The sequence below is a fragment of the Strix aluco genome, chromosome 3, assembly GCF_031877795.1.
Source record: "Strix aluco isolate bStrAlu1 chromosome 3, bStrAlu1.hap1, whole genome shotgun sequence".
NCBI lineage: Eukaryota > Metazoa > Chordata > Aves > Strigiformes > Strigidae > Strix > Strix aluco.
This window is the reverse complement of record NC_133933.1, coordinates 10,428,547-10,456,133: the sequence shown is the minus strand read 5'-3', so window position 1 is coordinate 10,456,133 and position 27,587 is coordinate 10,428,547. Positions and strand designations below refer to the sequence as shown.

General features: G+C 36.3%; 1 protein-coding gene across 1 annotated transcript in view; it reads right to left on the bottom strand.

Moving 5' to 3' along the window:
- Positions 1-27,587, bottom strand: part of WDPCP (WD repeat containing planar cell polarity effector) — a 157,303-nt gene that overhangs the window by 77,600 nt on the left and 52,116 nt on the right. Inside the window, exons 4-10 of the mRNA XM_074820585.1 lie at positions 25,845-25,889; positions 24,867-24,917; positions 22,301-22,371; positions 21,991-22,050; positions 12,684-12,798; positions 8,794-8,927; positions 4,171-4,362 (exon numbers count right to left, since the gene is read on the bottom strand). Coding sequence (XP_074676686.1) covers positions 4,171-4,362; positions 8,794-8,927; positions 12,684-12,798; positions 21,991-22,050; positions 22,301-22,371; positions 24,867-24,917; positions 25,845-25,889 — 668 coding nt within the window. The remainder of the gene's footprint in view (positions 1-4,170; positions 4,363-8,793; positions 8,928-12,683; positions 12,799-21,990; positions 22,051-22,300; positions 22,372-24,866; positions 24,918-25,844; positions 25,890-27,587) is intronic.

Below are 27,587 nucleotides of genomic sequence, written 5' to 3'. Positions count from 1 at the left end.
ATTTGAGCTATTCAGACACACACGGTAGATGTTTTTCTGAGTGCTACAGTAATTGTAGGATAGCTCACTCATAAAAGATCTGCTGTGTTTATTTCACAAGTTTGATGCACAATGTGGAAGCAATAACTATTAAATATTAACTCTTGGGAGAAAGAAAAATAATATTCTCTTTCAGGCAAATTATTTTTTCCACGAGACTGAAGTATAATTTCAGTGATTCACACTAGCACTAAATGGAGTGAAAATAAACATGGCAAAGACAGATGCAAAGTATTACAGTAACTGAGCCCTGGCATCATCACCTCCTGTTAATTTATGTTTGCAGAATAAAGTTCATGTTGATTTTAACATGACTTTCTCTCAAAGCATTTAATCCAAGGATGATTTCACATCAGATCCTATTGATTTATAGCAAATTGTTTCAATGATTTCTGAAAGATTCCTCTTCTGTTTTTGAAATCAAAATACCAGTATCATCTCCACAGGGAGACAATTTAAATAACATGCTTGATCACTGGTACTTCAACAAAGAAGAAAGAAACAAACCCCAAATAATTAAATAAATAAAATGGAAAATGGATGAGTTTACTGGAGGAAACCAATGCACACAAGAAAGCAGACAAAGTTTCAACAAATAAATACTCCTGCAGCAACGTGTATGCCTGTATATAAATGTACATCACACACCAAAGCAAAGTCGTATGTTAAAGAGAAAAGGACTTTTATTTCTTCAGGGGACAATTCCTCACCAAATCTTACAGCATTCAGCATAGCAAACCCTGATCTCAGGGAAAAATGAAAGGAGTAAACGCAGTCAAGATTTGCAAGGAAAAAGTTCCTTCTGTTTTAGAGGAATAACGTCTAACTTTAGCCTTAATAGCAGCAAATGTTAAAACATAAAGCCACACAGCACAATTCAAATCAAATTGATAGTGTATTTAAAATGGAAAATATATTTCCTCCATTAAGTTGAAAAGCTGCTTAAGTATCCAATACCCCAAACACTGTATGTGCAATGTGAATCATCCCAATGCAGAACGAGTAGTTACAGGACATTATCATGATGAGGGTTGAATTGTCTTGTCCCAGAGCTATTCCTGTCCTCATCCTAATAAGCACTCTTCTGGTGGGCAGCAAATCACTCAGAAAATCCTTCCAGGGAGGAAGGAGTATCACTTAAGTGCCCCATTTACCTTTGCTCTGCCACAACAATACAAGTGTCAGTAGCTGGCAGATTTTCGTAGGTCAGCACCAAGGTGCTGTAGAATGGCTGTGGGTAGCACACATTCATTTCCTCGGGCTTCGTTTACTTTTTCATAACTCCAATACATCAAACAGCTCTTTATGGGCTAGACATTCAGCAATTCCTGCTTTTCTCTTAATTCTAGATAATAATGCTGTTTTATCCAAGCGATACTACTGTTTTCAAGTAAAATGTTGGTGGTATTATTTCACTACACTTCTGTTTGATAAATGCTCCAAACTGAATCAGTTCATGCTTCTCATTCTTCTTCTGTTGACAATAATCATTTATTGGGAGAAAATTCATATTATTGGTCAAATATGATAAATACGGATTTACTTTCATGCATAACAATGGCATGCCATGTTTTTATTCCAGGTCTTTACCTGAGGAACACTACAAAAGGTAAGGGAGTAGAGGCAAAGAGAAGCAAATTCGCATGTGTACACAGTAGTTTTGTGGTATCTGATCTAGAGAGTAACTCTTTAGAAGCTGTCTAGAAACACTAGCTACGTTTTTTCTCATGTTTAAGCTATCAAATGACCCTCAGAAGTTAAAGGTGTGAAGTTAAAGTTCCCCTCCAAGACTCTGCAGGGAAAAATGTACCTCAGTGAACCGCAGATTGGGGGTTGATGCTACTTCTAGAGCTGCTGGGTTATGACAACCCCCATCTACACACAGGAATTTAACTACTGCCCATAAGGAGCGCTAGAGAAGGCAAGAAAAAAACCTAAAACAAACAGTACCATAGATTACACATCATGGATACACAGGGGAAGCGTATAGGCAGAGTGTCTTGAGCCTTACAGAGCAGCCCACTGAGCATCCAAGAGATAAGTACATGGAACAGACTAATTGACAACCAGCAAGACAGTTTTTTACCTATATATGACTAAGTTTTCCATAGCCTTGGCATATTGTTTGGTATTTTATTGACAAATACAGGAAAAGAAATGTCATGCAAAGATCTCAGAACTAAAATAGACAAGTACAGGCAAAGAATTAGAAAAGGAAAAGCAACTGAACAGTTAAATTCGGCAGTTCTGCTTTTAAAAATAATTTTCTTATATTTATATTACAATATGGGCTAAATTAAAAGGATTATGAGTTTAGGCCTAAAGGCTCAGTGAATGCTTATTATCATTATTGTGTTAAGCACCAGTGACGTGCTTGGGACTATACTAGACAGCCTCAGCCCTGAGCAATTTAGAGTCTAAACCAGAAAAGGATAAAACAAGGTGTACTGAAAGATGCAGAGCAATGCTGTAGTTTGGAAACCTCCCTACAATATATAAAACGAAATGGAGAAAACTTTAAACTGACAGGGTGGTTTCTGTGAATTTCTTAGAAGAAGTGAGTCTCTAAAAAACATCTCAGGAAATAGAGACTGCAAACTGCTATGTTGGCATTAGGGAGCTTTCTGGAAGACGTGGGAAGGAAACAAAAGGCATGGGAATGTCACTGTCAGAACCTGGACATACAGAAGTCATGGTAAGAAATAAGATCTGAAATGTAGTAGGATGAAGTTTCATAATATCAAACTGGCACAGGGACTAGGCTGAAAAAGCTTACAAAGAACAGACACACATTTTAGCTACCAGAGTAATTTTTATATGTGATTGGGCATAGCTGCAGGGGGAATTGAGAACTGCAGGTGTATATCAGGCAGAGGAGAGAGATGAGTCAAAGATGACCGCTAGTGGAGAGAGGTCAATTGAAAAGAAGTAAAGAAGGCAGAACTGGAGGTAATTTAAACTTAAATTCTACAGTGACTAATGACTGAAATAAGAAAGAAAAGCTGTCTCAGTGAACTTCTCTCTTTTGCTTTCAATATATAGAAAATCCCAAGGGAAAAAAGCATCACTGAAATTAATATTAGTTATCAAAGTAATAATCCCAAGACATTAAAACATTTACATCTTCCCTAATTAAAGAGAACAGGATGTTGTTTATAAGAGCAGCTTATTCTAAAGTATTCCTTACGGTTTTTCCCTACAGGGAAATAGCCTGTAATAGCTACTCCAGAACAGCTATTCCACAGCTGATCCTCAAGTTTGTGCTTTGCTCCCACAGTCCGTGCCTTTTTAGTCCATATTAGTAGTGCCTTAAACTAAACTGAAAATAAAACTCCAAATACAGGAGCATCTATACAAGATGCTAGTCCAGAAAAAGCTTTCACATTTTAAATTCAGGCTACAGTTCTTTTCAGAGTATGCCTTCAGAGATTAATTTTTAAGTGTTTACCTAACATAGGAAACTGGATTCAAAAATTCGTAAACAGATTAAATAAAAATGAAATAGATGAACTGGAAACATCTGCCTAAAAGTGTAAGCTAAGCAAGTGTCAGGAAGAGGGTCAGCTTGTAGCCTTGTTCTAACTTGTAGCTTACATTCCCACCTGTAAATGGGGAATTTTGACTTTTTCTTTAAGAAAAAAATTGGTCCCTGATTTCATCAATACTCATAGCAACAATTTAAGCAGCATCTGGGTGTAGCTAATATTTTATAATAAACCACTTAAAATAGATGTAAAATGCCTATCAGTTAAAATTGCAGACAACATAAAATAATTGCATTAGACAAGCATGCAACAGCTACAGTTTCTAATTCAGACTAGTTTTCTAGTGGTACTCTTGACACTTATTTTCAGTGTTAGCAGCTTCAAAGCTATTCCATTATAGAGACCTAACTTCCTTGCTACATTTCTCAGATTGCCAGTTTTGGTGTGAAAACAGTAAACATACTATATAAGGTGCTTTTTTCATTAAATAATGACCCTTTGTTTTTAAGATTAGAATGGCTGATCTTCCTTTTTAATGTTTTTATCATATCTGTTCTTTATATCTACCTGAATATGCATTTAAGTTGAATAGGTATTTCTTTAGCAAATCTGAAAAATCATGTAACAAGAGAGTTCAGCACGTTACCTCCAGTTTGCCATGTGCACACCCTAACAGCAATAGGTTGGCTCTGTCCCTCTCACAGGAAATAGGAGACCAAGGCCATGCTCCATCACTAGTTGCTGACCACCAGCAAATGACCATATCTTCCACAGAGTTTATTGCCAGGTGACGTTTCATCCTTCTACTTTCTGGTCCAAGTATATCAATATAAGAAATCTGATGGAAGAAAAAATGCAGGAAATATTTGAGGTGATAAAATAGCATAGTAGGAGCAATTGGGAGCATTTACTTTGGATGTGTGAAAGAGAATGTATATATACACAGAAGACTGTGTACATATATCTTCATATAGGCTGTCTGTAAATGTAAAATATATCTCTTCAGTCAGAAAAAGACATGCTCACACTTTTATCTATGGGGAGGGGATTGGGAAGGAAAGGAATGTGAGTTAAGAAGGAATTTACTGCAATGACTCCAATCAATACCAAAATGTACAGTCATGGTTGCTTGACAGCATCGACCTACACATAGGATTTAAGCTTAGCCACATTAAATGACAAGTTTTGCAAAGCTGACCAGGGAGCTACGGCTACTGTTTAAGACACAATAAAATATTAAATATATTCTACAGTGTTTTAGCAAACATATCTTTCTCTTTCCTCCCTAAATTAAGGAACCCAGATACAAACATCCGCTTTGCAAGCAAATATATACTTTTCTGCATAATGTGGATGAGCTACAGCATCATGCGTAAAGTTTATGCAGCTCTTGAGAATTGTGCCTCTTTCTCAGGAAGGATTTGTGGAATTTATTATTCAAACTCTGTTATTTTGGAGCATGGTTATTTGAAAACATGAGCAGTGCACCATCTGGGTGACACATGCCAAGGAAATATAGATTGCACCGCATTTCTGCTTAAGGAATTAATGGAAGGTTGATAGCTAGGGGAAAAAAAAACTATCTTGCCATTGCTGGTCAGCAATAATCGAACCACTTTCTGGGGATTAAGCGCATGGCTAAGCCTACTGGACCAGACACTAGCAAAGGGCAGGGGGTCTTCTTATCAGAGAAATGCTTCTGGAGCCAGTCTCACTACATGACAGATTGCTTTCATATTCCTGTCTGCAAGGCAACAAAGGATGGCAGTAATGCGATAATGCCAGAGTGCAATGGGTGTTAAGAACCCGTTGCATTTATGTATTGTATTTAGTAAATAATCAGGCTCATCCAAATTGTGATCTCACCACTCAACCAAGGCCATTAAAATCAAGGTTAATGCTTTAATAATCCTTTGCTGTTTTTTATATGGTCAAAAAGAACCCTTTTCTATTTGCATGGTCATAATATTATTGACCTCTTCATCCCCTGAATACACATCAAAAGGAACTGAAATCAAAGTAATTACCAATGTTGTTCTCTCATGGTAAACATTTAACTCCTTGTGCTGTCTCCTCCTTCAGTAAATTGAAATGGATTAAAAAACCACAGATGGGAAAAACTTGCAAAAGGTCAATATTTTCAGAATATCCTGTGTTTTACTTGTCAAAATACTTAGAAATTTAAAGATATAACATACATAAAAGTTAACAGGTAGCTGCTACTTGAATTAAAACTATATATAAATAGTTAATTTGGTGACATTTATTAAGATAGAAAAACACAAATACTTTCACAGATATTAATCAGTCCTGTATTGCAGCGTTAACTGTTTATAACAATTTCGCATGTAATTAAGAGCCACAAATATTTTGTAACCGTTTATGTCTTGCATTAGACACAGCAGTCTCAAACATGGACTAATGCCACTGAGAAAAGGCAAATGGTAATAGTTGTTTTTATATTTTGCTGGTCTTCAAGGCTGTAGTGATTCATACAATAAATAAGTCTTCCTTTATTTTTTCAAAGTGTAAATAAAATCCAAGGTGGTATAATTGAGAAAGGAAGAGGATAGAGAAAGTAATTCTTCCTTTTACGTATGTATTCTGTAAAAAACCCAACTTTTGGATAAATATCAAACTGCAAGGAGGAAAGTACGGTTGACTTGTTCTTATTATTAATAGCACTCTGGCAGTCCAGTACTGCCTAGTCTTCCCTGCCAATTCTGCCCACCACGAGGCTGGACACTGAACAATGTGAAGTTGCTTCTGTCCAGGTACCAAAGAAATTATGTTAATATGACGTTTAATTATATCATTACATATGATTGTAAGCAAGCATTTTCCTTATTTTAGAAATGGGAATTTAAACCCAAATACTACATACATTTCTCAAGGCTACACCAAAAGTCAGAGGCAGAAATTAAGGCTACACTCAAATTTCCTTAATCTTAGCTCCATACTTTAATCCTGTGGTAGCTCTATACCAGTGCAAGCTACATTTTAATTCAATTCATCTTGAAAAAAAAAATCAACACTAAGGAGCTGGGTTTTTTTCTAAAGCGTGTATTGTTACAAGTTTGCACATTTGCAATTGAGGATCATCTTTTGTTTCTTTTGTTACTACTGATAGCAACACTAGTGTTGACTGTGTCTGTGTTCTTTTAGCTTTTGAAAGTTTGACCAAAATCAGCCATGAAGAACTCTAATTCAATGCAGAGAGCTGACATAATATTATTGCACTAGTGAATAATACTTTCTGCTGGCTCACACTGGTGCAATTTTGAAGATAATAAAAATTATATTTAGCTGCCTAACTAGCAAGCCTCACACAAAAGAACATTCAATTAAAAAATGCAAATGCCTTTTTTTGGCTGGCAAAGAAATAATCCATAGTGATTCCCACTGATTTCAAGAGAAAGAAAAGTTAACATCGAACATGGAGGCCTTTCTAGAAGCTCAGCTGTGTCAGCAAAGAACTGAACATAACAACCCTATTAAGGAGTGCGGCAGATATTTCTGGTTTCCTAGGGCAGAGAGAGTTTTCTATGGATTAGGCTTTCCTTCTTTCCCAAGAAAAAATGCCATAACCATTAGATCCAAAATGTGCCCAGCAATACTCAGAATGAAAATATATCTTCTAAACATAAATTAAGGAGCTATGGCCCTTACAATTAAATGATGAAGGCAGTCTTTAGCTCACCACAGCTTCTTCGTTAAAGTTTAGCACTATTAAAAAAAAACAAACCACCACACACCACACTTGCTTCTAAAGCACAACCTTAACAAACACCATAGGCCAGGCACAAGCGCACATAATTTTAAAGTAAACTACGTATCAGCTCAGTTCCTGGTGAACAGTGAACTGTCTCAAATCCACGTTATAGAGGTTGGATCAATCTCGCAAACACAAGTCATTGCTGAAAAGAGGCCCTGAACTGAAACAGCCTGGAAAATGTATTAGATATTCATCCTAGCAGAAAGTATTTCTACCAAGCAAGTTAAAACGTATTATGGCAAAACTTAAATTAAACACATCCTTAAAAAGCTTGCCTTGCAGATGCAAACTCCCTTATGTGAGGAAGTAAATTACTGAGGGGTTGTCAAGGGGAAAATATTTGCTAGCACAAGACTGTTTTCCTTAACATTTATCCAGTCTGAAATAAACACAAACTCTTGCTTTTACTCACTACATCTTTCTACCTTTCTTGGGCAAAGGCTTGTCTCTTCTTCATTCTTGCACTGAATTGCATACAGCCCCTTTCCTACTCTGCCTCTTCAACGTTAATTGCCTTTGGCTGATTATTTTTTCATACTGTTGTAGTGCCAAGTACTTCCACCTAAGGTCAGCAACTGCCCTGATGCCAAAGAGCTTATGGTTGAAATAAGTTACGTCTACACAGCCCAATCCACCCAACATACAGCGTCATTCAGCTTGAGATGAGCTGGTTTCTACTGACATCCAAACCAGCTAGTTTAAAGCCAGCTCAGCTATCTCTAGACTACCTTTCAACTACTGCTGTGACTGTGGTACAGAAGGGCTGGAAAAAAGGAGTATTTTAATCTTCACTGTGTAAGTAGTGAATTGAGATACAGAGGCACCAAAAGTCACTTGCCTAAGGTCACATACATAGTTTGTCAGTGGTGGGAAACTCAAATCTATATCCTGAGTCCTGGCTCAGTGGCTTAATTGTAAACCAACTCTCCTAACAATACCATTACTGTAACTAGAGGGAAAATTAAGATTTCTGCAAAGAATTACAACAGTCTTGGAGCCCAGACAGATGACTGAATTATCATAGCTTCATGAGTTCATGTGTATCAGCTGAGCCATAGTAATTGACCATGTGTGCGTTTTTAGCCCACAGCAAACAAGAGGTAAAACACATTAGCTTAAATCTTTTACACTGAGGTTTATCATTACAGATTTTGCTTCATGCTTGTTAGATGCTGAGAATGTGCAAAGGGTCAGTTACTGCTGCTCAACTGACACAAGGTAATCTGTTAAGCAGGGGTAACTCAACTGTGTGTCTGAGCCCTTAACCTAAATACAGGAGAAAATTGGATCCCTCTTGGCACAGTATTTTAACTCATTAACTCAGAATGCCATGTAATTTTTTTTGACTTCTCAATAACTGCCATTTTTAGAATTTGAGCTATTCTGGTGAGTTTTATAAAGATTTGCAATTTATACTGCTATACAATATCAGCGAGTACCAGTGATTGAAGTGTAAAGTTACTGCAGTATTTACTGTCACCATGACAGCTGTACCTTAAAGTCCAAACAAGAGAGCTTTTCCAGTCTTTTGTTTACATCTGGAGAATCCATCTTCTTTGTAAACTGAATAAAGCAGAGTTGGTTATGGTCCTCAAATGACAAGATGATGAAATTGTCTGTAAGAACAGCTGAAAAACAAATAAAAATTGTCACCGCTGTAATACCTGTTTCTAGTAACAAAACAAATTACTGAACCCGCCACTGAGAGATTGTAAAAAGCAATTTTTTCAAGGCAGCGTCTTAAATATTACACTGAAGCCTCTGTAATCTCCTAAAAGACATCAACGTGTCATCCTGCCAGGACCTTCTTGGAAATGAGAAATAAAGCCTAGGGAGTACTCCGATTACATAAACCTCAATAAATTATCTCATATCAAGTTCCCACTGCATTCAAATATATGTTTTATGTCCTTCCACATTAATTTTCATCTCAGTTCAGCCTTAATTCTTTTTTCCTTATGGTAACATCCACCAGTATTTCAGAAATACACTTGATAACAGCATAGCTTGTGTTAAAGATGATAAATGCAAAGCAGTACTTGAGGTATATCTGGTATTTTGACATTGTAAGGTTCCAGGTGCTGCTGCAGACACCAAGGAAGCTGCTACCAACAGGACTATGCTTTAGAGGGGTTATGGATTTGTTCAAAGCTTCACATGGGGGTACCCAAACAATAAAGATAACCAAGATGGAACAGACTCCCTTGGAGTCTGGAAAAGTGCAGTGGAATCCCTGTTGTTATCATAAGGGGGTGCTAGACCAAAATAGTTCAATATAAAGGTGATTAACTAATTTGACAATGAAAACTAATTAGACAATAGTATCTAGGATTTTTCCCAAGTGATATCCAGTTATTCAAGCAGTACCCACATTTAAAGAGATGTCTCAGAATGGAGTAAGTCATCAGGGTAACTAGTACCAGATCACTGAAAAATTGTTAATGAGAATCAGTTTAAAATAGAGCTAGCAAGCTATTTTCAGAAAGCAAACTCAGAAACCTCTGCTAAAAGGAAAATGCTAAGTAAAGTGGAACCGGATTTAAAAACAAATAAACAAAACCCTGCAGAACAATCCCTGGGGAAAAAAAAAAAACAACAGAAAAAGCATTTGTGACTAATATTCTAGATTCTTAAATGTGTTTTACATATCCTTAAGTAGCTTGACAGTTTAGTCTTACACATAAGCATTGAAAACTGGCTACTCAGCTTTGCTTTGCTTTGCTTTAGTCTGATTTACAACCATTCGTATGCATTTTCCAATAGTCATGTACTGGCACAGCTCTGAAGTATCTGGTATGCAAATGCTAAAGGGTAAAGTTTAAAGCCAAATAATTGCCTTTGAAATGTAACATTAACACCAGCTTTTGAAAAAAAAAAGAAATGGTGATAAAGTATCTGACACTGTGAGCTAGAAGCTATAACCAAGATCTTAAGCACACATGCAAATTCAAAGACAAGGAGTATGGGATCCTCAATATGTACACAGTGAAAATAGTTTTATATCCTCACAGACATAGTTTACGTTTAAGATGACCTACAGCACACCTCAGATGCTTCTGAAATTTGTTTTGGTTGAAGGAAAGAAAGCAGGATTCAAAGATCCCTGGGCAGGTGTGAATGAGACTAGCAGTCCCTTGATTTTCAGTATCTGTGGTTGTCCTGGGCAGGAGTGGAGACTAGATCAACATGAACACAACTACAGGCATAGTTAGACCATAATTCAGAGAGGACCCATATGCTGCAGAGTCAAATTATCCTAAGAAGGCAGGCAGTGTAGTTAATATTCTGTATACTAGTACCACAAGACCTCAGTGCCACAAAATAATTTAGAAAATGAGAAATACTGTTTTCTTTTAGGAAAACATTTTTTTCTATAATTTCTAATTAAATTAAATTTTAAAATTTTAAAAATTAACTTAATTTTAAAATTTTGCCTATAAATAATAAAATATAATTTTCCCTATAAATAATAAAAAGAGGAGTTTATTAGAGGCAGGAGGATTATAAATCTTAATTCTGTATTTTGTGCAAACAGTCTGCCCTTTATTCCAAATGTTAAGAGGACATGCTACTCTGAGGTAGAATTACAACATTCCGTATGTAATTTTGGCACACGGTAATCCTTATCCATTCCCACATATACACAGTTGTTAAAATAAGAACTATTATTTTTATACAGACTTCTTGTATGAAATATTGAAATTCTTCTGGCCAACTTTCTAATCACAACCCTAATTCCAACCTAGATTTGGAAAGATGTGAAATTATGTTGAATTAAAGTTAATTTATTCTAGGACAACCTTATGTTGTGGTTCTCACATACATAGTTCAGTATAAAAATTCATATTTTGAACACTCTTTGCACAGGTAACAAAAGTATCTTCTTTTGTTGTTCATGAAATAAAAAATGTATTTCAGTGACAGTTATTGGGGGTTTTGCTTTTACTGAAACAGAAGCAGTCCTACTTCACCTTCAGACATGGGTATTACCAAACATGGAGGTTTAAGAAATTCTTGAATAGGTGAAAATAGGACAAACCATTATATAATGTTATTTATAGCAGTTTGAGTGGTATAACTATAGGAAAACGTATTTGTTGCTTTATTATCACTTTAGTTGTAAGCTTTTCTATTTAGCAGTATTTTTAAAAAAATGATTTGTATTTCTATGACATATTAAGCCAAGTAAGGCAAGATACATATAATCTAATTATATATTTATTATTTATTAATATTTTTAAAAGACAGAGCACTCTGAAAAAATTCTACAAACAACCTCAATTTGGGTATAACCTTAGCTTCCATGCTTTACTAATTTTTGTCACCTGAAAGTGAAAGTTTCCTCCCTCTGGAAACAAGGGGCAGAAAAATCTGAGATGGAATTAGTAGTCTAGTAGTCTAGGTGAAGAGTGAGAAAAAGGAGTCAAGACATCAAATGTGTTCTATGGCCTCTGTGTAATTTGTTGATAAAAAACGAGGTTAGGGTTAAATTTTTTGATACTAAAGATTCTACCAACATAGTCATATTAATGTTATTTTTCAAGACTAAACTACAATAATTGATAAGAAAAGATCAGAGGGACACAGTATTGCAAGTTCCTTAAATAGCTGGGCCAATACTCAATCAATGCCTGGGTATGGAAGAAAATAAATCATTATTAAAGATCAAAGCTAAATCTAGCATATATTCTTATTAAAGGGATGTAATCTGGGTGTACTTTTTAAGAGTTTGGAAGATAATGCGCATGTAATTTGGCTCACACTGAAATTCCATATTCATGGTAATGCAGATGCCAAGATACCTGGTTGAGTTCTCAGTGGAGCTCTGTAGAGACACATTAAAAAAGCTACAGTTGTATTATAATGCTGTTGAAAACAGCTACATTTTCGTGAGTTTTCTTCTGAATTAAACTAAAACTTCATTTTTAGCAGTTGGTAGTTAATAACAGTAGTGAGATTCTGGAAATCTAGAAATTAAATCAGAACACCTCCACATAACTAATGTTATCCAGCCTTTTCTAATAAGTAAATATTTTAATAATAACTATCCCATGTAATTAATCAGTTGGCTAATGTTTGGTCCTGTCACATTTTCCCACTTATGAAATAAACATGACAAGTTCAAGTGGCATGTTCACAGTGATTAAAATGTGTAAGAAACTGAATTTTAGAAACCTATTCAGTATTTGACAAGCCTGAAAACTTTGATGTTAAATATTATTCTTAAAGTGTTCTTAGTCCTGAGGGTTGTAACTATGGCATTACATGCAATTACTTGTTGTGTTTGCAAGTCCCCAGTGGCAATAATTAGTCTACCTGTTGACATACTGTTTCTCTACTCTACTGTTAACGTAGGCAATTGATTTGCACGTGGGTGTAATTACCATCACTGATGGTGTCGGAGATGAGCTTCCCCACCAGGGTCCTGTCAATCACCACTTTCTCCAGCTGTGGCCCAGAAAGGCTTAGGGACACCAATATACCTGAGTGAAAGAGGAGCTAAATCCAAATAGTGAGAAAACAAGACATCAAGAATCATTAATAAAATGAAACGTTCCAAGGTACATATTAGCAGCTGTCCATTACATAGTCATCCAATTTTCAAAATTATAGAAAAGATTTATCATTGATGTGAAGATGTCTTATAATGACTTTGAAAGCTTTTTCAATAAAAGAGAGATGTAATACAACACTGAATTATACGGGTACAAGAATTACAATTGCTGAACACTTGAAGCAGACGCATGCTAAGTCCCCAAATGTGGCAGAAATGTCCTGAATTCGTTTGTTAAAATCTAAATTCTGTCCTGAATGAGTAAAGGGATGATGCTGATCACTTCAACATCCATGGACCTGATTTTTTCTGTATAAAATAACTGCATAAAGTTGGGCTTCATGTAATTTTACATTATTATCACAGATTAAAACCAGCACCTTTTTGCTATCCTGGTTATTTCTGATCATTCATATATTGTTCAACTTAAACAATGGTGCCCTACCACAGTGATAGCTGTGGGCTCCTAACAAATCCATATACTCCTTGGCATAAGGTTATAGCTGTCTCTCTTAGAAAGAAGAAATTTAAACCATTGGACAGAATAGTCAGAGGCTTATTTCAGCATTAACTGAATATTTCTGCCTAATTAATCTCAAATAAATGATACATATAATCTTGAAGACTAAGTCACAGTACTTACCAGCTCCTCTGATCTGTATCTTGTATGAGAGAGTGAATGCTCAATGGGAGGAGTTATGAAAACCATTTCTTTTTGCATAATTAAACCATTAAACTTAGTCATTTTCCAAATGCAACTAGTACACCAAAGAAATACAGAAAATAAAAGCCGTAAAATTCCCTGCTCCATTGTGAGTTGACCTCACTTTGCCAAGTTACTCCAGTAGCAGAAGTATATGAAGAGCTTTACTAGAAAAATACTGTTTTCTTAGAAACATGGTAAAAGATAAAGTCAGAGGTTTATAAAAAAATTTTCTGACCATATTAACTGTTTAACTCATTACCAAACTTGGGTTCTACAGGAACCTTGATGGAAGAACAGTGAAAAAAATCACTACTGTGACTTTCATCTTCTTAAGCAGTACTGAAAACACAAGTGTATTTTAATTCATCTTACAGTGCCACCTCTCATCCTGCAACCTGTTGAACTAGATGACCTCAGTGTATAAGTTAAAGAAGTTTCAGTCCAGTTTTCATTCATGCCACATGGCAGAAGTTCTGAAGGACTCATTCTGGCAGCTAGGTTCATCTCCCTCTAATTAGTAAAAAAAAAAAAAAAATAAAAAAAAAAATCATTATTTGTTCAGCCCTAAACTTGCTGAACAATCTTTTCTGCCCAAGGAGTCCTCAGTGGAAAGACCACTGCAGGAAAGCATAGAGGGCTCACTAAAGGCCAGAATCTGGGACTCCAGCTCTTACTTCTACCTAACAGCATATTTTTAAATAAATCTCTGTGCTTTTAAAAAACTTACTACTAGAGAAATACTTGCTCTTGCAGTAGAATTTGGCAGAAAAATCCCTGTTGGTTTTATGCTAGGGCTGTGAGACAAACATGGTTGCAATATACTTTTTAGAACATCACACTGGTACATAAACACCAGGCGAACTTTCTTGCAGTGAGATGTACTGGATTGTATAATAAATAAAAAGTACTGGGGACAGGAATGTGGTGATCTAATTGAGCTTGTCTCCTGTGCAATGTTCTGCTTCCAATAATTTAGCTATGACAACTCTCAGTTATACGTATTTTGCTATATTACTATAGCTCTGTGTTCTCTGTAGCAAAGAACAGGGCAAGCATATTTAAATAAATTACCTTCTTGCCCTGACTAATACCTTTAACCAACATTTTTCCAATCTATCTTCCTGTCAATTCACAGTGGGTTGAAAATAAATTCTAATGATGTCTGGATTAGAAACAAAAAATGCCTGTGATGTGAAATGAATTTTTTAAGAACAAACGATCATCTCCCATCCTGCCAAAGTCTAATCATGCATTCATTTGATAAATATATAGTCAATGTTTCAATATTCCCAGCCATGACAGATATCCTTTGAGGTTTTGTCCTAGTAAAAATGTTAGACACAGCTACATTCATGCAGCTTTTATTACAATCTTTCAAAACTTCAATTTATCCTTATGTTGAAGTTAGATTAGATAAAATCCCAATTTATTTCCAACTTGATAATATTAAGTCCAGAAAGGTTTGACTACAGTTAGCTATAACTGTCCGAAGAACCTCATTGAAAAATTGAGGGTTGAAACCCAGAAGTTGACAAACTGTCATGCTAGCAACGATCAAGCAAAATTACATAAATACTCTAGAAAGGTCAGTTCTAAATTACTGAATGAGTATCAGCCTTCCAGAGAAGAGTAAAACATCCCAAATCCTTCAGGATTATGTGCCAACAAGAGAGCTGGTGCAGTAATATAAACAAACTCTCCAACTTGTGTCTTCTACTACACCCTTGCTTGGGAGCTATGTTCTTCCCGCAGAAAATGTTACTGTAATGGCACGTTGTTCCCATGCTTCCTTTCACTGCAGGGAGTGAGAGGAGCAAGCTAGAGTTAATGTGGGAGAAAAACCTGCATGAATCAGAAGTCTGTTTGTAGCCTCTAGGTTTACCTAACAGAGTAGAGATCCATCCAACTCATCCAGGTAAAGAGGAGAGGCAAAACACAGGAAAAGACGTGTTTTGATCTGTAGATGGTCAGTGATCTTGAATGACTGTGTTACGGGATGAGGCCACGTGCTTGCCATTCTAATGACATCTAATATGTTCCATCCACGATGTCGTACAGAGACATGCGTTCAAACTCTTGGCTTGAGAGCAACAAATAAAGTTAGGATTCTTTAGCTCGTCAGTGTTTCAGGGTGTAAATTCACTTTATGCCTATATGTTCATTTCCTGATAATGACGTAAATCACAGCTGTTACAGAGCTAGAATAGAAATCTATGAAAACTACTCCAAGACATTTATATAAATATAAAATACTGTGCTAATGGGTGTGGTTTGCTTTACATCTATGAAACTAGTCATTAAACCAATGCTATGTATTTTCAATATTGCATAGATGTCTCTTTATGCTATCAGTATGGCATGTCAGAACGACAGAAAGTAGGTAAAACTAATATAATTTCCATGGCTTTTATTGTTTCTTCCGTTGCACTCCCTCCTTCTTTACTTTTACAGTAAAACATTCTTTCCCATCATTCTCCACATAAATTTGAGATATTTGGGCAAAACTTAAACTTTAATTTAACAAATTTTTGCTATAGTAACTTACCATGGTTGGTAATATACCTGTGCTCCACAGGTTTAAGTCCTTCCCTCTAGGAACTTTAGACTCTAAACTTAAAAAGTAAATCAGAGACCTTACACACTATATGGCCACATAAGGTCAGTATTTCTTCCACCTCCCTTTAAAAATCCTTTGGATTAGAAGGGGGGCTTTTTTAAAAATAATTGTTAAAAGTTACCATGAAATACAAGTAGGTATTTAAATAAAGCAGGGAAATGGCTGAGTCACCATCCCTGGAGGTATTTAAAAGATGTGTAGATGTGGCACACAGGGACATGGTTTAGTGGTGGACTTGGCAGTGTTAGGTTAGACGTCGGACTCGATGATTTAAGGGTCTTTTCCAACCTAAATGATTCTATGATTCTACAATTCTATATTATCTTTCATCAAAAATATTCTGTAAAACAGAAAATATTTATGTGCTCGAATTGAAACTTCACTATTTCAATTCCTTACTCACTGTGTACTCTATGCAAAGACTTACATGACAGTAAGATTCAGGTGCTGTTATACATAAGCTTGCTTAGGCTCACATTTTGGTGGATGGGAGCAGTCCTATCATAAGCACAAATGAATATAAAGCAAATGGGGGAGACTGCAAACTTGGCTTGGACACAGATACACAGTGATCCAACTCCAAAAAGTACTGCTCAAGGGAATTGCCCATCATTGCTAAGGAATAAAAGCCAATGTAAGAGGCATTATTTACACAAGGCATGAAGTCATTCCATCTAACAGATATTAAATTAGGGAAAGAAATTCACAATAGTGAAACACATCACAAATTTTTCAGACTGAAGTACTGTGATGTGAAAAATAAGAATCAAGAAAGTCATCTCTATAGCTTTATCAGTCTCAAGGTACTCCTAAACAAAATATGAAAGCATGACTTCATACCTATTGGCAGAATAGGCATAGCCTTTGTACTTGAACGTAGTCTGAGTAAAATTTTTGGGCAGCTGGTCATTCTACATACTGGAAAGGAAGGACCACTTAATTTCTGGTTTACTGAGAGTTGGATGTGAAGACTTTGATAGAAGGAATTATGTACTTTGTGTGCCAAAAATGGTTCTCGGGTGAGCAAGACAGACATAAGAAGGAGCAGAGGATACTCAAGAGAAGACTTAGCCCTTACCCAACAGCAAAGCGCTCCAGTATGTATTTGAGTTACTTTTCATTAAGCAAACGACTTAAGTACATGCTCATGACTTATGGACTTTAGTAGAACTTAAGCATGTACTTAAGTGGATTCCTTTATCCTCTGAAGCCTTAGCCCTTGACTCCCCATTCATGCAGCTTAGCTGCTTATCAGTCCTTCCACCTAAAAAGATACCTGCAGAGCAAAGCCAGGATTTGCTTCTATCTGATTAAAATTGGAAGAGATGAAAATATGCCTGTAAAAAATATTGCTGCAAACTGTTTTCCCTTACAGAGCCCAACTGACAAAGGAATATGCAAAAGGAGAAGAGAATTGCAAAGCATTTCATGTTCAAGCAGGTTCCCAGGGTTTTTCCCCACCTCTTCATTCCAGATTACTTTCTTAGCCACCCTACCGTAATTACTCTGTTGCATGCCTTATTACAGATGAAGTTATTGTTGTTACACGTTACTGTTTCACAATAATCAATGTATTTGCAGTTCTAGCTCCAAATCTCTAAAACCACACAACACATTAATGGTTGTGATCAAAAGCAACTAAAAGAATTTAATATGAGGGCAGAGTTCCTCTCAGTAACTGATGATGGGTACTAGCTTCTCATGTATTCTAGCCAGAATGTCTTTATTTTGGTATCAGATGTGCTACTGTATGTCATCACATATCTTGCTAAATCAGTTTGCTTATAGGCATTGTAGCTGATAAAACAAGTCATGTCAGCAAATATTGCTGGGTATCTCAATTCAGAATCCAGTTCTAAGTATGTCAATGATGGTAACATAAAAACCATTCATAGACATATGTAAATTGCAACACAAATCAAATTAAATCAAATCAAAGTAATTTAGCAAACAATATATAAATCTTTTTCATTAGCAGGTAACAGACAGGATTCACAGCTAGTGCTTGGCTTTTATAGAATAAAATAACTCAGTGTTGGCATGTGTTTAATTCTACATGGTAATGCATATGTAAAACTAAAAAAAGTTGGAAATCAAATTTTTTGGCTAGATCTCATTAATTTTTACTACCTCATATTGTAAAACCAAACCTGAACCAATGGCATAATTTCATAGGATTGATTTCATGATTTTGTGGCAAAACTTAAAAGCATTCCAAAGAATTAGAGAAGGAGACCAAGAGGAAGGGAGGCAGCCAGAGCTGAATTGAGTAAACTCAACAATATTGAAAAAATTAATTCCTTAGGTTATTACTCCTCGGCAGGGAAAGCCGAGGACTAAACTGTTTATTTAGTTATAAACAATACAGTGACATCTTATTGTAAAGACTTCTTGTCTTTTTTTCCGTCGTCCTTCTTTAATGGTCTATTTATTTTCCTTTGACATCAGCTAACTGGAGATTACAGGATTATTTCAGCAACTCATCACAGGTCATCAAAGTTGGGGTTCAGAAGTACCATACAGCACTGGTGTGAATTCAGATCCTATTGGAACAAGTAGGAACAGAGCTAAAGAAAAGACCTCAGTCCTTTAGGGCTCAACTAAGCTCTTTTAAATAGGAGAGCAAGCTCCTTGACAAAAATCCCTGTACGGTCTAGGTTATGTTTACAGGAACTGGCACATCATCTATTTCATAAGCTCTAAGCAGTACTAGAATGTATACTTAGGACTGCAAAAATAAAGGTCAACAGATTCCTTTTTTGGCAATGAACAAGGAAGTAAATACGAAACTTCTAATGCACTGATTGTATAAAAAAAAAGTAATAGGAGAAATTTTGATGCATAAAATGAAATATTAAGTAGAAAGCTGGGCCAGCATTATAGTAGTTCTAGGCAAACTCATATAGAAGAGACAATTTTGAGAAATATATTCATACAATGGACAAGATAATCTGCATGCAAACTAACTAGACTTTTCATTGAGGCATATGCATGAAGTGTAATTGGTCATTTGCACACAAATGGTTAACATGACAGCACCCATATTTTTAGCAGATGCACGTTTAAATTTACAGCCCCCAATTTTTGCCTGTGGGCTAGTTAGAAGCTGGAAGTACTGGAGGAAGCAGTGAGTGATTAGGAATAGTGATATTTAGGTTCTGGAAGGCACACTAGCAGCAGTCCTATGCTTAATTTTCACAAAATTGGAGGGAAATCATACTACTTTTTAAAATTATAGTCTTGTTATCATTGTATCACCTTTCAGACTTTTTTCCATTTGTTTTGTCTTGCTAAAGGTACAACAGCCATTGAGTTTTTGGATAGCACATTGTTATTACAACACAAAGGGAACACTTCCTGGTTCAGCTAAAGATATGGCAGATTCAAATACACAGAACATTTACTGAAAAATGTGATGGATGTTGAGTTAAGTATTTTCACATCTATAAATGATTTTTTTTGACATTGTATTGCTACTAAAAAACAAAGAGCTAAAAAAAAGATACTATAATTAAACCATATACTCAGATTTCGCCCGAATCACTGAAAATTATGACAGTCAGGGTAATTCACTATATGCTCTCCATGCTGTTTGTCTGACACGTTGCTTTCTATTACACTTGAAAGTTAATGCAAGCATGGACTTTTCTTTTTCCACTAGCAGCTGCTCTAGTATGAATCCAAAATAACATGTGAATACAGGAGAGCTATGACACAGATTGCACCATTATGTGATAAGCACTTTCTGCTGAAACAGTTAATTAGTCTCCCACTTAGAACTGAAAAATAAATGTACATCTTTTCCAGAAGCTTCAGAACCTTTGTTTCAAAAAGGGAGAGTCCAGATATTCCTGCAAAATGCTCAAAGACACATAAGCAGAAGAAAAACAAACTGTTTGACATAAAAAAAAAAAGACAGGAGATGGCTTTTCTGTTCTAGACTCTCCCAATTTATTCATTTTTCTCTGTTTTATTTTCATTTGTTGGAGAGCTTGTATTTTCAGGAAGACAGAAAATGGAAGAGCACAATTGTTTTGGCACAACATTCTAAATCCTGTTGGAGACTTCAATTATCAGGCATTATTATATAAAAAACCATTTTGTTTTGTGATTGAGAAACTTAAGGACAGAGAAATGACTATGATTTTTATCTATAACTTTAACTCTGGCTATGTTATAAGCTATCCTATCACTCATACTCTGCCTGTACAAGCCATCTAAAAAACCCTAAAAAAATACTCAATTTATCAAGCTATCCCTTTACATGATTCAATCAAGTATAGAACCAGACATAATATACTAAGATAAAAACATCCATCTCTATTCTTTCCCATATTGTACAAGAAATAAGTAAAACTGTGTTGGACTCCTTTTTGTTTATGTAAGCCATGAAACTACTTAGAAGATGCTAAGTGAAAGTTTTATAAGAACTGATAGCCAACCGAAGGTGTTATATTACAAAGACAGGATGATCAACTTTTGGCAAGAAGTTCACTGTTGCAAAGTATGTATAGGTAAGGAATGCGGGTGGATGCAGATAGATGGGAGGGGAAGGAAAATGACAGAGGGAGAATGGACAGGGAAAGCAAATGAAGAGACAGCAAATTGGGAGGCAGATGAGTACGCTCACGTCTAATTGACTCAGTATTCCTTAACCAAATTCCTCTCCTAATCAGAACAATAATAACAGAAAAAAAAGAGTCCTCTAAATCAACATACAATTAATATTTAAACAGTTCTAGAAGATTATAATTCACTGATATATACTATGTAATCTGTATGTGAATGATATACATTTACGAGCGATAAAATCTGATAGGCAAATGTAGCTTAGACAATAATATCTTTATTACTGATACAAAAAGACTATATATTATTTGGCATGTCAGTTATTTAAAAATTTTGCTATTCTTAGAGACATTTCTGGAATTGCAGCTGTATGATGTTTGAATATTTAATATTCATCCTGCTGACACACATTTGGAACTACTTGAATTAGAAGAAAAAAATTATGAATCTGAAGAAGCGTAAAAGTTAGAACACAATATTTCTTTTTAGAAACAGTAATATTTACAAGTACTCCCCATGCCAGAGCAGCTTCAAATACGATGCACATTTCTCATGAACAATGAAGACTGCAGAAACTTATAAAAAATTACATATGTTTTTCAGAACAAGCTCACAATTAAGGAGCTAGAGCCATGTCATTCAGATTTCTCACCTACCCCACTGTTCTTTGTTAATGAGGATGTGAAAAGATGTTTCTTGTATACAATACGGGGAACTTATATAGACGAAAACATAGCTACATGTGTGCCACGTCACAATATCTATTATTCCATAACTCAATTAATTATCTAGCAACTCAATTAATTATCTAGCTGGTTTAGAGTTATGGCTTCCCTCCCATATTACACAAGCACAAAGTAAAAAGATTTGCAACAGACATGTAAATAATTAAGATAGAAAAATGTAATATAACATACTTTCCAGACCTGTCCATATATTTTAACTGCTCCCTTAGCCTGCTATTTTGAGGTACAGGATGCTTTCAGTTTCCCCAAATAATAATAATAATCTCACAGAATCAGGGCCCTTTAATGTAATTTTTCTTGTTGATAAAAACCATACTTTTGTAGCATCTATTTCAGGTTAGAAATTTAAATAAACACAATCTGGGTAATATGATAAATAAATTTTAAAAACCCAATGATTTTCTGTGTTAGTTAACATTTTAACACTATTGCATCAATCACTGAACGGCTGTTCGGCTCCACTGACTGAACATTGCAAGAGCTTGTCAAAACATTTTACCTGACAGATATGTTTGTTCTTCCATTTGCTCAGTGTACAGTGACTGTTTTGCATTAAGTCCTAAAGGACAACAGAAAACAGAGAGTGAAGTTGGCAGCACACATTGTCACTATCGGTTAACATACTTCTGATTTTCAAGTTTATAGATGAAGCATGCCACACAAAGATGCAGCTGTTTTAGAACAGCCTGCCAGACAAAAGCACATTTATCATCACTGGGAGAGTTGGATCTTTATGAAAATTAAAGCTGTTGAAAGAGTTTTGAAAACCGGATTATATGTTGCCGTACTTGAAACTTTCTGAAACATACCTCTACCTCCTTGAGTGTATCTCTCAGTTTGTCTGGTCGCTTGTTTTTCAGTATCCAAGGACAATCTCGAGCTGACAAATAGAAGTAAAAAAAAAAAAGAAGATAGAGAAATGTGTATATATAGGCAACTGTATATATATACGTGTGTGTATATATACGTGTGTGTATACAAACATACATTTATACATAATAAAAAAATACATTCTTCGAGTTGAGCTTCCTTTTCTATGGAATCACAAAACTAAGATTTCTAGGAGTTACCTTAAACATAAAACTTACCAATAATTGTAAGGAAATGGCTACGGTTTCTATTGGTTTGTAGTGTCAAATGATATCCTTTTGAAAGGCTCTGTCATAGGAACAGTTAGCATGACATATCCACACTGACCATGACTTCACCATGGCAATTGTGTACAAAGCTCTCAGGATGTAATATCTTAACCCAGCTGCTAAGCACTTGCAATGAGAAAGCATCTCACATTCGGTATGTTAACTCAGACTCAAGTTATCAAATCCTAAACAGATACTATTCTTTTGTACTAGCATTTCATTGCCTAATTTCAAAAAGCGAGCTCTAGCATGTCTGCAACATATATATATGCATGAATATATGCATATACACAGGTACTAACAACAGGTAATTGTGAACACCAGAACTTATGGAGTATACTTATTTATAGGATTTATTCTTGAAAACTTGGTCTGAAGAATCTGCCAAGTCAAGCTAACAAGAAAATGCATGAAAGTGCATGACTGCTACAGTCCATTAACAAATTTATTAATGTTCAGCAAACTATTGTGAAAATTCTGGCCTAATACATTAATCCTGAAACCAGGAGGCAAAGCGTCCTCTGGATCTGCTAGTAATTGGCTTGTTTCATGGCTGAGAATCAGGCTCTAATAACTTGTGAAGTTTCATCGTTTAAAAGTGAGCAGTTTTCTGTTCATAAGTATACAATAAAGACCATGAGAAACTGGAACACATTGTCTTTTTAAAATCTAGCCTATTTAAAGGAAACCTGATGAAAACTTTTGAGCTCCAAGCTGTCAGTTTGTATGCCAGCTTCCAGACCAAATGACTTAACAGTTGTGTTTAAACCTCCCTGCAAAAAGGAGCTTACAATAGAAGTGCTATAGAGTGAAAAAATGAAGGATTTCATATATCAACAAAAGAGCACACCAACATACAACTTCTCTTTGTATTTTATTGGACTGAAGCCAGTGTTGGTGGAACTGTTATGATAATATTAATTAGGCATGTAAGATCACATTTTCAATGGGTGCCTTCATAAATACTGGAATATTTAGCCACATATGCAAAATGGGAAATTGCCTGTACAGATACCAAACTATATATACAAATCAGCAGCTGTGAATAAAGTTACCCAGCGCTGCTCTTTCAGAAATGTGCCATACAGTGCTTTGTGCCTCGGCCACCCCTGTATTTACAGCAACAAGGTGCAGTAGCTTGTGTTCCTTTTGCATGTCACACGTATAACAGATAACAGTTGGGGCTTCTGTGTAATGGGGTTTATCTGGGCCTGCTTCTCTTTTCATACGGGCAGCGCCTGTAAGATAATGCTACACAGAGCACAAGGGATGTAAATCCGTTATGCTCCTCCCTACTTATAACCCCTTCTCACCTCCCCACCTTTACAGAGCTGTATTGATTCTGACTGACACACAACCCTCCACAGCGGGTATGGATTTACCACATGGCTGTGTGCACCTTTACATCCACCCCCCGTCGGCTTCAACCTGCTCCAAACACACCTTACGGTGTTGCAAATAACTTACCCTTCCAGAACACATTTTGCCTTCAAACGCACGCACAATTCCATGTGGATTTTCATTATAAGATAAAATGTTAAGGCGATTCTTACAGCATACTTACTACTTTGTGAAGTCATCTAAAAAGCAATTAGATTTTTCAGAGTGGTCATGTAATAATGTCTGAACATTAATGAACGCTCTGAGCAATAATAACTATGCAGGAGTTGTAAAACTTGAGCTAAAGTTGCACAAATATAAAAATCTTCAGCTGTCACAGCACTGCTGTGTGATAGCATAAACTGAAACCGCCTTTAACCAGATAATGCAGGAACAGCATAAATGTTTCAAAGCCAGAAGTGTTCTATGAAGGCAGCTGATTATTAACCAGGAATTTGATTTTGGCTGAAAGTATTTTAGTTATAATTTTCAGTTTTGAGGCAGTTGGCATTTCAATTCAAGAGCCGATTGGGGAAATGTTTATTGTTCATCTGCTGAGTATATTTCATAACGAAAAATCTGGATTGTGATTATTTTTGCGATTCCTCTTGACAATGGATTTGAGAAGCAATACATACTACATTGCTCAGCGACGCACAAAAAACCAAGAAGGAGTAATTACAACTTTTCAATTGTTTTGTGCTGTGTAGTTCTGTGACTGTCTGTCTTAGATGGTATGTGCAGAAAGTTACATTGGAAGCAGTCTGAGGTTATTCCAATGTTCTTACAGGGGCATCACCAATCCAAATTAATCATTTGGTTTTACAGTAACAAGAAACTCAGAAAATGTCCTTACATTCTGCTAGCTTTTGCTGTTCTTCTAAGTAACCATGCTTCATCTGTGATGCTACAGGAAAGAAAGGATGAAAAGATGAATGATAATCCTTACGGCTGCTGTCAGCAAATGTTAATATTAGAGAGAAGATTCGCACAGTTTGATAAAACACAGAAACCTGCAAAAAATTAAGACAACCCCGGTGTTTTCACCTCGTGAGGCAGGTATCTTAAATTTGCAGTGAAAGAAAGGCTTATGTAGCCCAACAGGTGGGCCGGCGTTACTGAGCCTCCAGCCTCATCAGATAGTGAAGTTGAGCTGCAACCGAGTCCAGGAGAGCGGCGGAGCCGGTCTGTCAGCAGGGCCATGGCGGCGGCGGAGCCCTCAGGATGCCCGCGCCAGCCTCCGCTCCAACCCGGCCGCAGAGGGGAAGTAACGCGAGCCGGACAGACCTTTCGGCCCGTCGTGAAACTTCTAGGATTAACGGGATTAATCAGATAAAGAAAATCGATGGCTCACTCTGAAATGGCCATTTCGGATGCCGGGGAGGGAGGGAGGGAGGAGGGAGGAGGGGGGCCGGAGGCAGGGGCTGGCGTTCCCGCGCGCGCCCGACGCCCCCTGCTGGGCGCACCCCGCCCCCGCGGCGGCCGGGCCCTCACCACGGTGTCAGGTGAGAGAGTGTACGGAATGTAACAGAAAAGGCACGGATTTAGAGCACAAAATGCACGGATTTAGAGCACAAAATCCCACCGAGGCTTCCAAGGACACAAAGGCTGGTTTTATGTAAATACTTGTCCAAGTTTTTTTCTTCTGTGCAATAAAACATTTTAAAATATTCTGACGTAACTTGAGAGCCTCTCTTTCTGTGCTTCCTTACTCTATAGAAATACATATATTAACAAGAAATTCAAAGTTGCATTTTTCAGAGCAAGCAGTCGGTGTAAAAGATTGAACATTTGGAAGTTTTGGTAGTTTTAGTTACAGTTACTTATACTTTACCTGGTTCTTTCTTGTCATAGTACTGGTGGATGCCAATATCTTCATCTGTACAATTGAATGTAAATACATTTAATTATGGATGTGACACTGGAAGCAAAACACAACTTAGCAAGCCAAGTTCAGCATCTCAATTTTTGCTAGCTGGAGCACAGCGTTAGGTGTTAAAATATAGGTGACAGTAGAAAAACTACAGCATATAGTCTGAATACAAGTAGGACTTTCAAGAACCAGCAAGCAAGGGGCTGAAGAAGAATGTGATGGGTCCTTACATTTATTTGAAGCTGTCATTTCCTGCACATACACTTCAATTCCCTTCCAGCTGCCAACATGCAGAAGTATTTTTACCGCCTTCCTAACCAGCATCTTTTGTGTTCTTTCACAAGGGAAGGTAAGGATCATGGTGAAAAGCGTACCTTAGAATAACTTAAAATGTTTTCTGATGACTGACATAGCTGAGCTAAAGACAACAGGATTTTTAAAGATTCGTGAACTTATAAAGCTGCCCTTTCAAAGGATCCGATATTCTTAATCCATAGATATTATCATCTACCTGGTTCCCATGGCAAAGAAATTCAGATGTTTCAGGTACCTTGGGACTGCCAGGCACACCAGCCAGTTCCTGATGTGGCTGACTGGTAAATACTTAGGTGTGCCACAGCAAGCTCCACCAAGAAGATGCAAGTATGGCTTTAAGTTGCATTGTTTTAAAATAATTAGTTTGACACCACACTTCCTTCTAAACTTAGACAGGGATATATCATGGGGAGAAATTCCTTACATGGAGGAATGTTAGAAGGCACTGCAATGGCAGGCAGCTTTTAAAACAAGACAGCAGTCCTCCCTTCTGCCTCAGAATTTTAGAATGAGGCTTGTAGGCAATGAATAAATGGACAGAGAGGAAGCAAGAAAGTCAACAGCGGAAAATAGGCACAGTAGGCCACAGTACACCTTCAGTTACAATAAATCACAGCTATGTGTTTACTTAAACCATCAGACTTTTCTATGAAATATAGCTGCTTTTTTTTTTATATTATTGCTGTTACAGAACAGTTCTCACACAAAGATGGGATGCCAAGACATATTGAGCCAATATTTGAATAATAACATTCAATTGAATATTCATTCATATTCAATTGAATTGACAATAATATTCAAAATAATATTTCAGCAAAAGTATTGTACATTAGAATTGGCATAAAGTGCCATAAATAATATTTTGATATGGTTGACTTATAAACCAGTGGGGTTTTTTGGTATTGTATTTTACCAATAACAAGGCAAGATGAATGAAGGTTATTTCTACATGGCTAGTAATTAGTCCTGTGTCTCCTGGAACAATCAGTTAATGAGATAAATATATCCTTGTAAGTATAAAATATCAAGTAATCATGCAAAACACCCAGAACATGCAATAATTTTTTATTTTCATGCTAAGTACAAATCACAATGCCTCTGCAAATCACTTGACTATAGATCTTCATTCACCCAAACTAGTCATTAAACTGAAGCTTACAGTTAAGTAGGACATAGCTTCCTAAAAAGGAAAATGCATCCAATTAAACATAATCTTAACATTTTTTTCTTGAAAGGATGCTCCAGTTCTATGATGAGATCAGCAAAGAAGCTGACTGTGTTCAAACATCGTATTGCTGCCTAATTTTCTTTCTCCTGAGTATAAAACCCACTTCATTTGGGTATTTAGAATTTTGTTATTGGTTTAATATTCATCAACAAGCTTTGCTG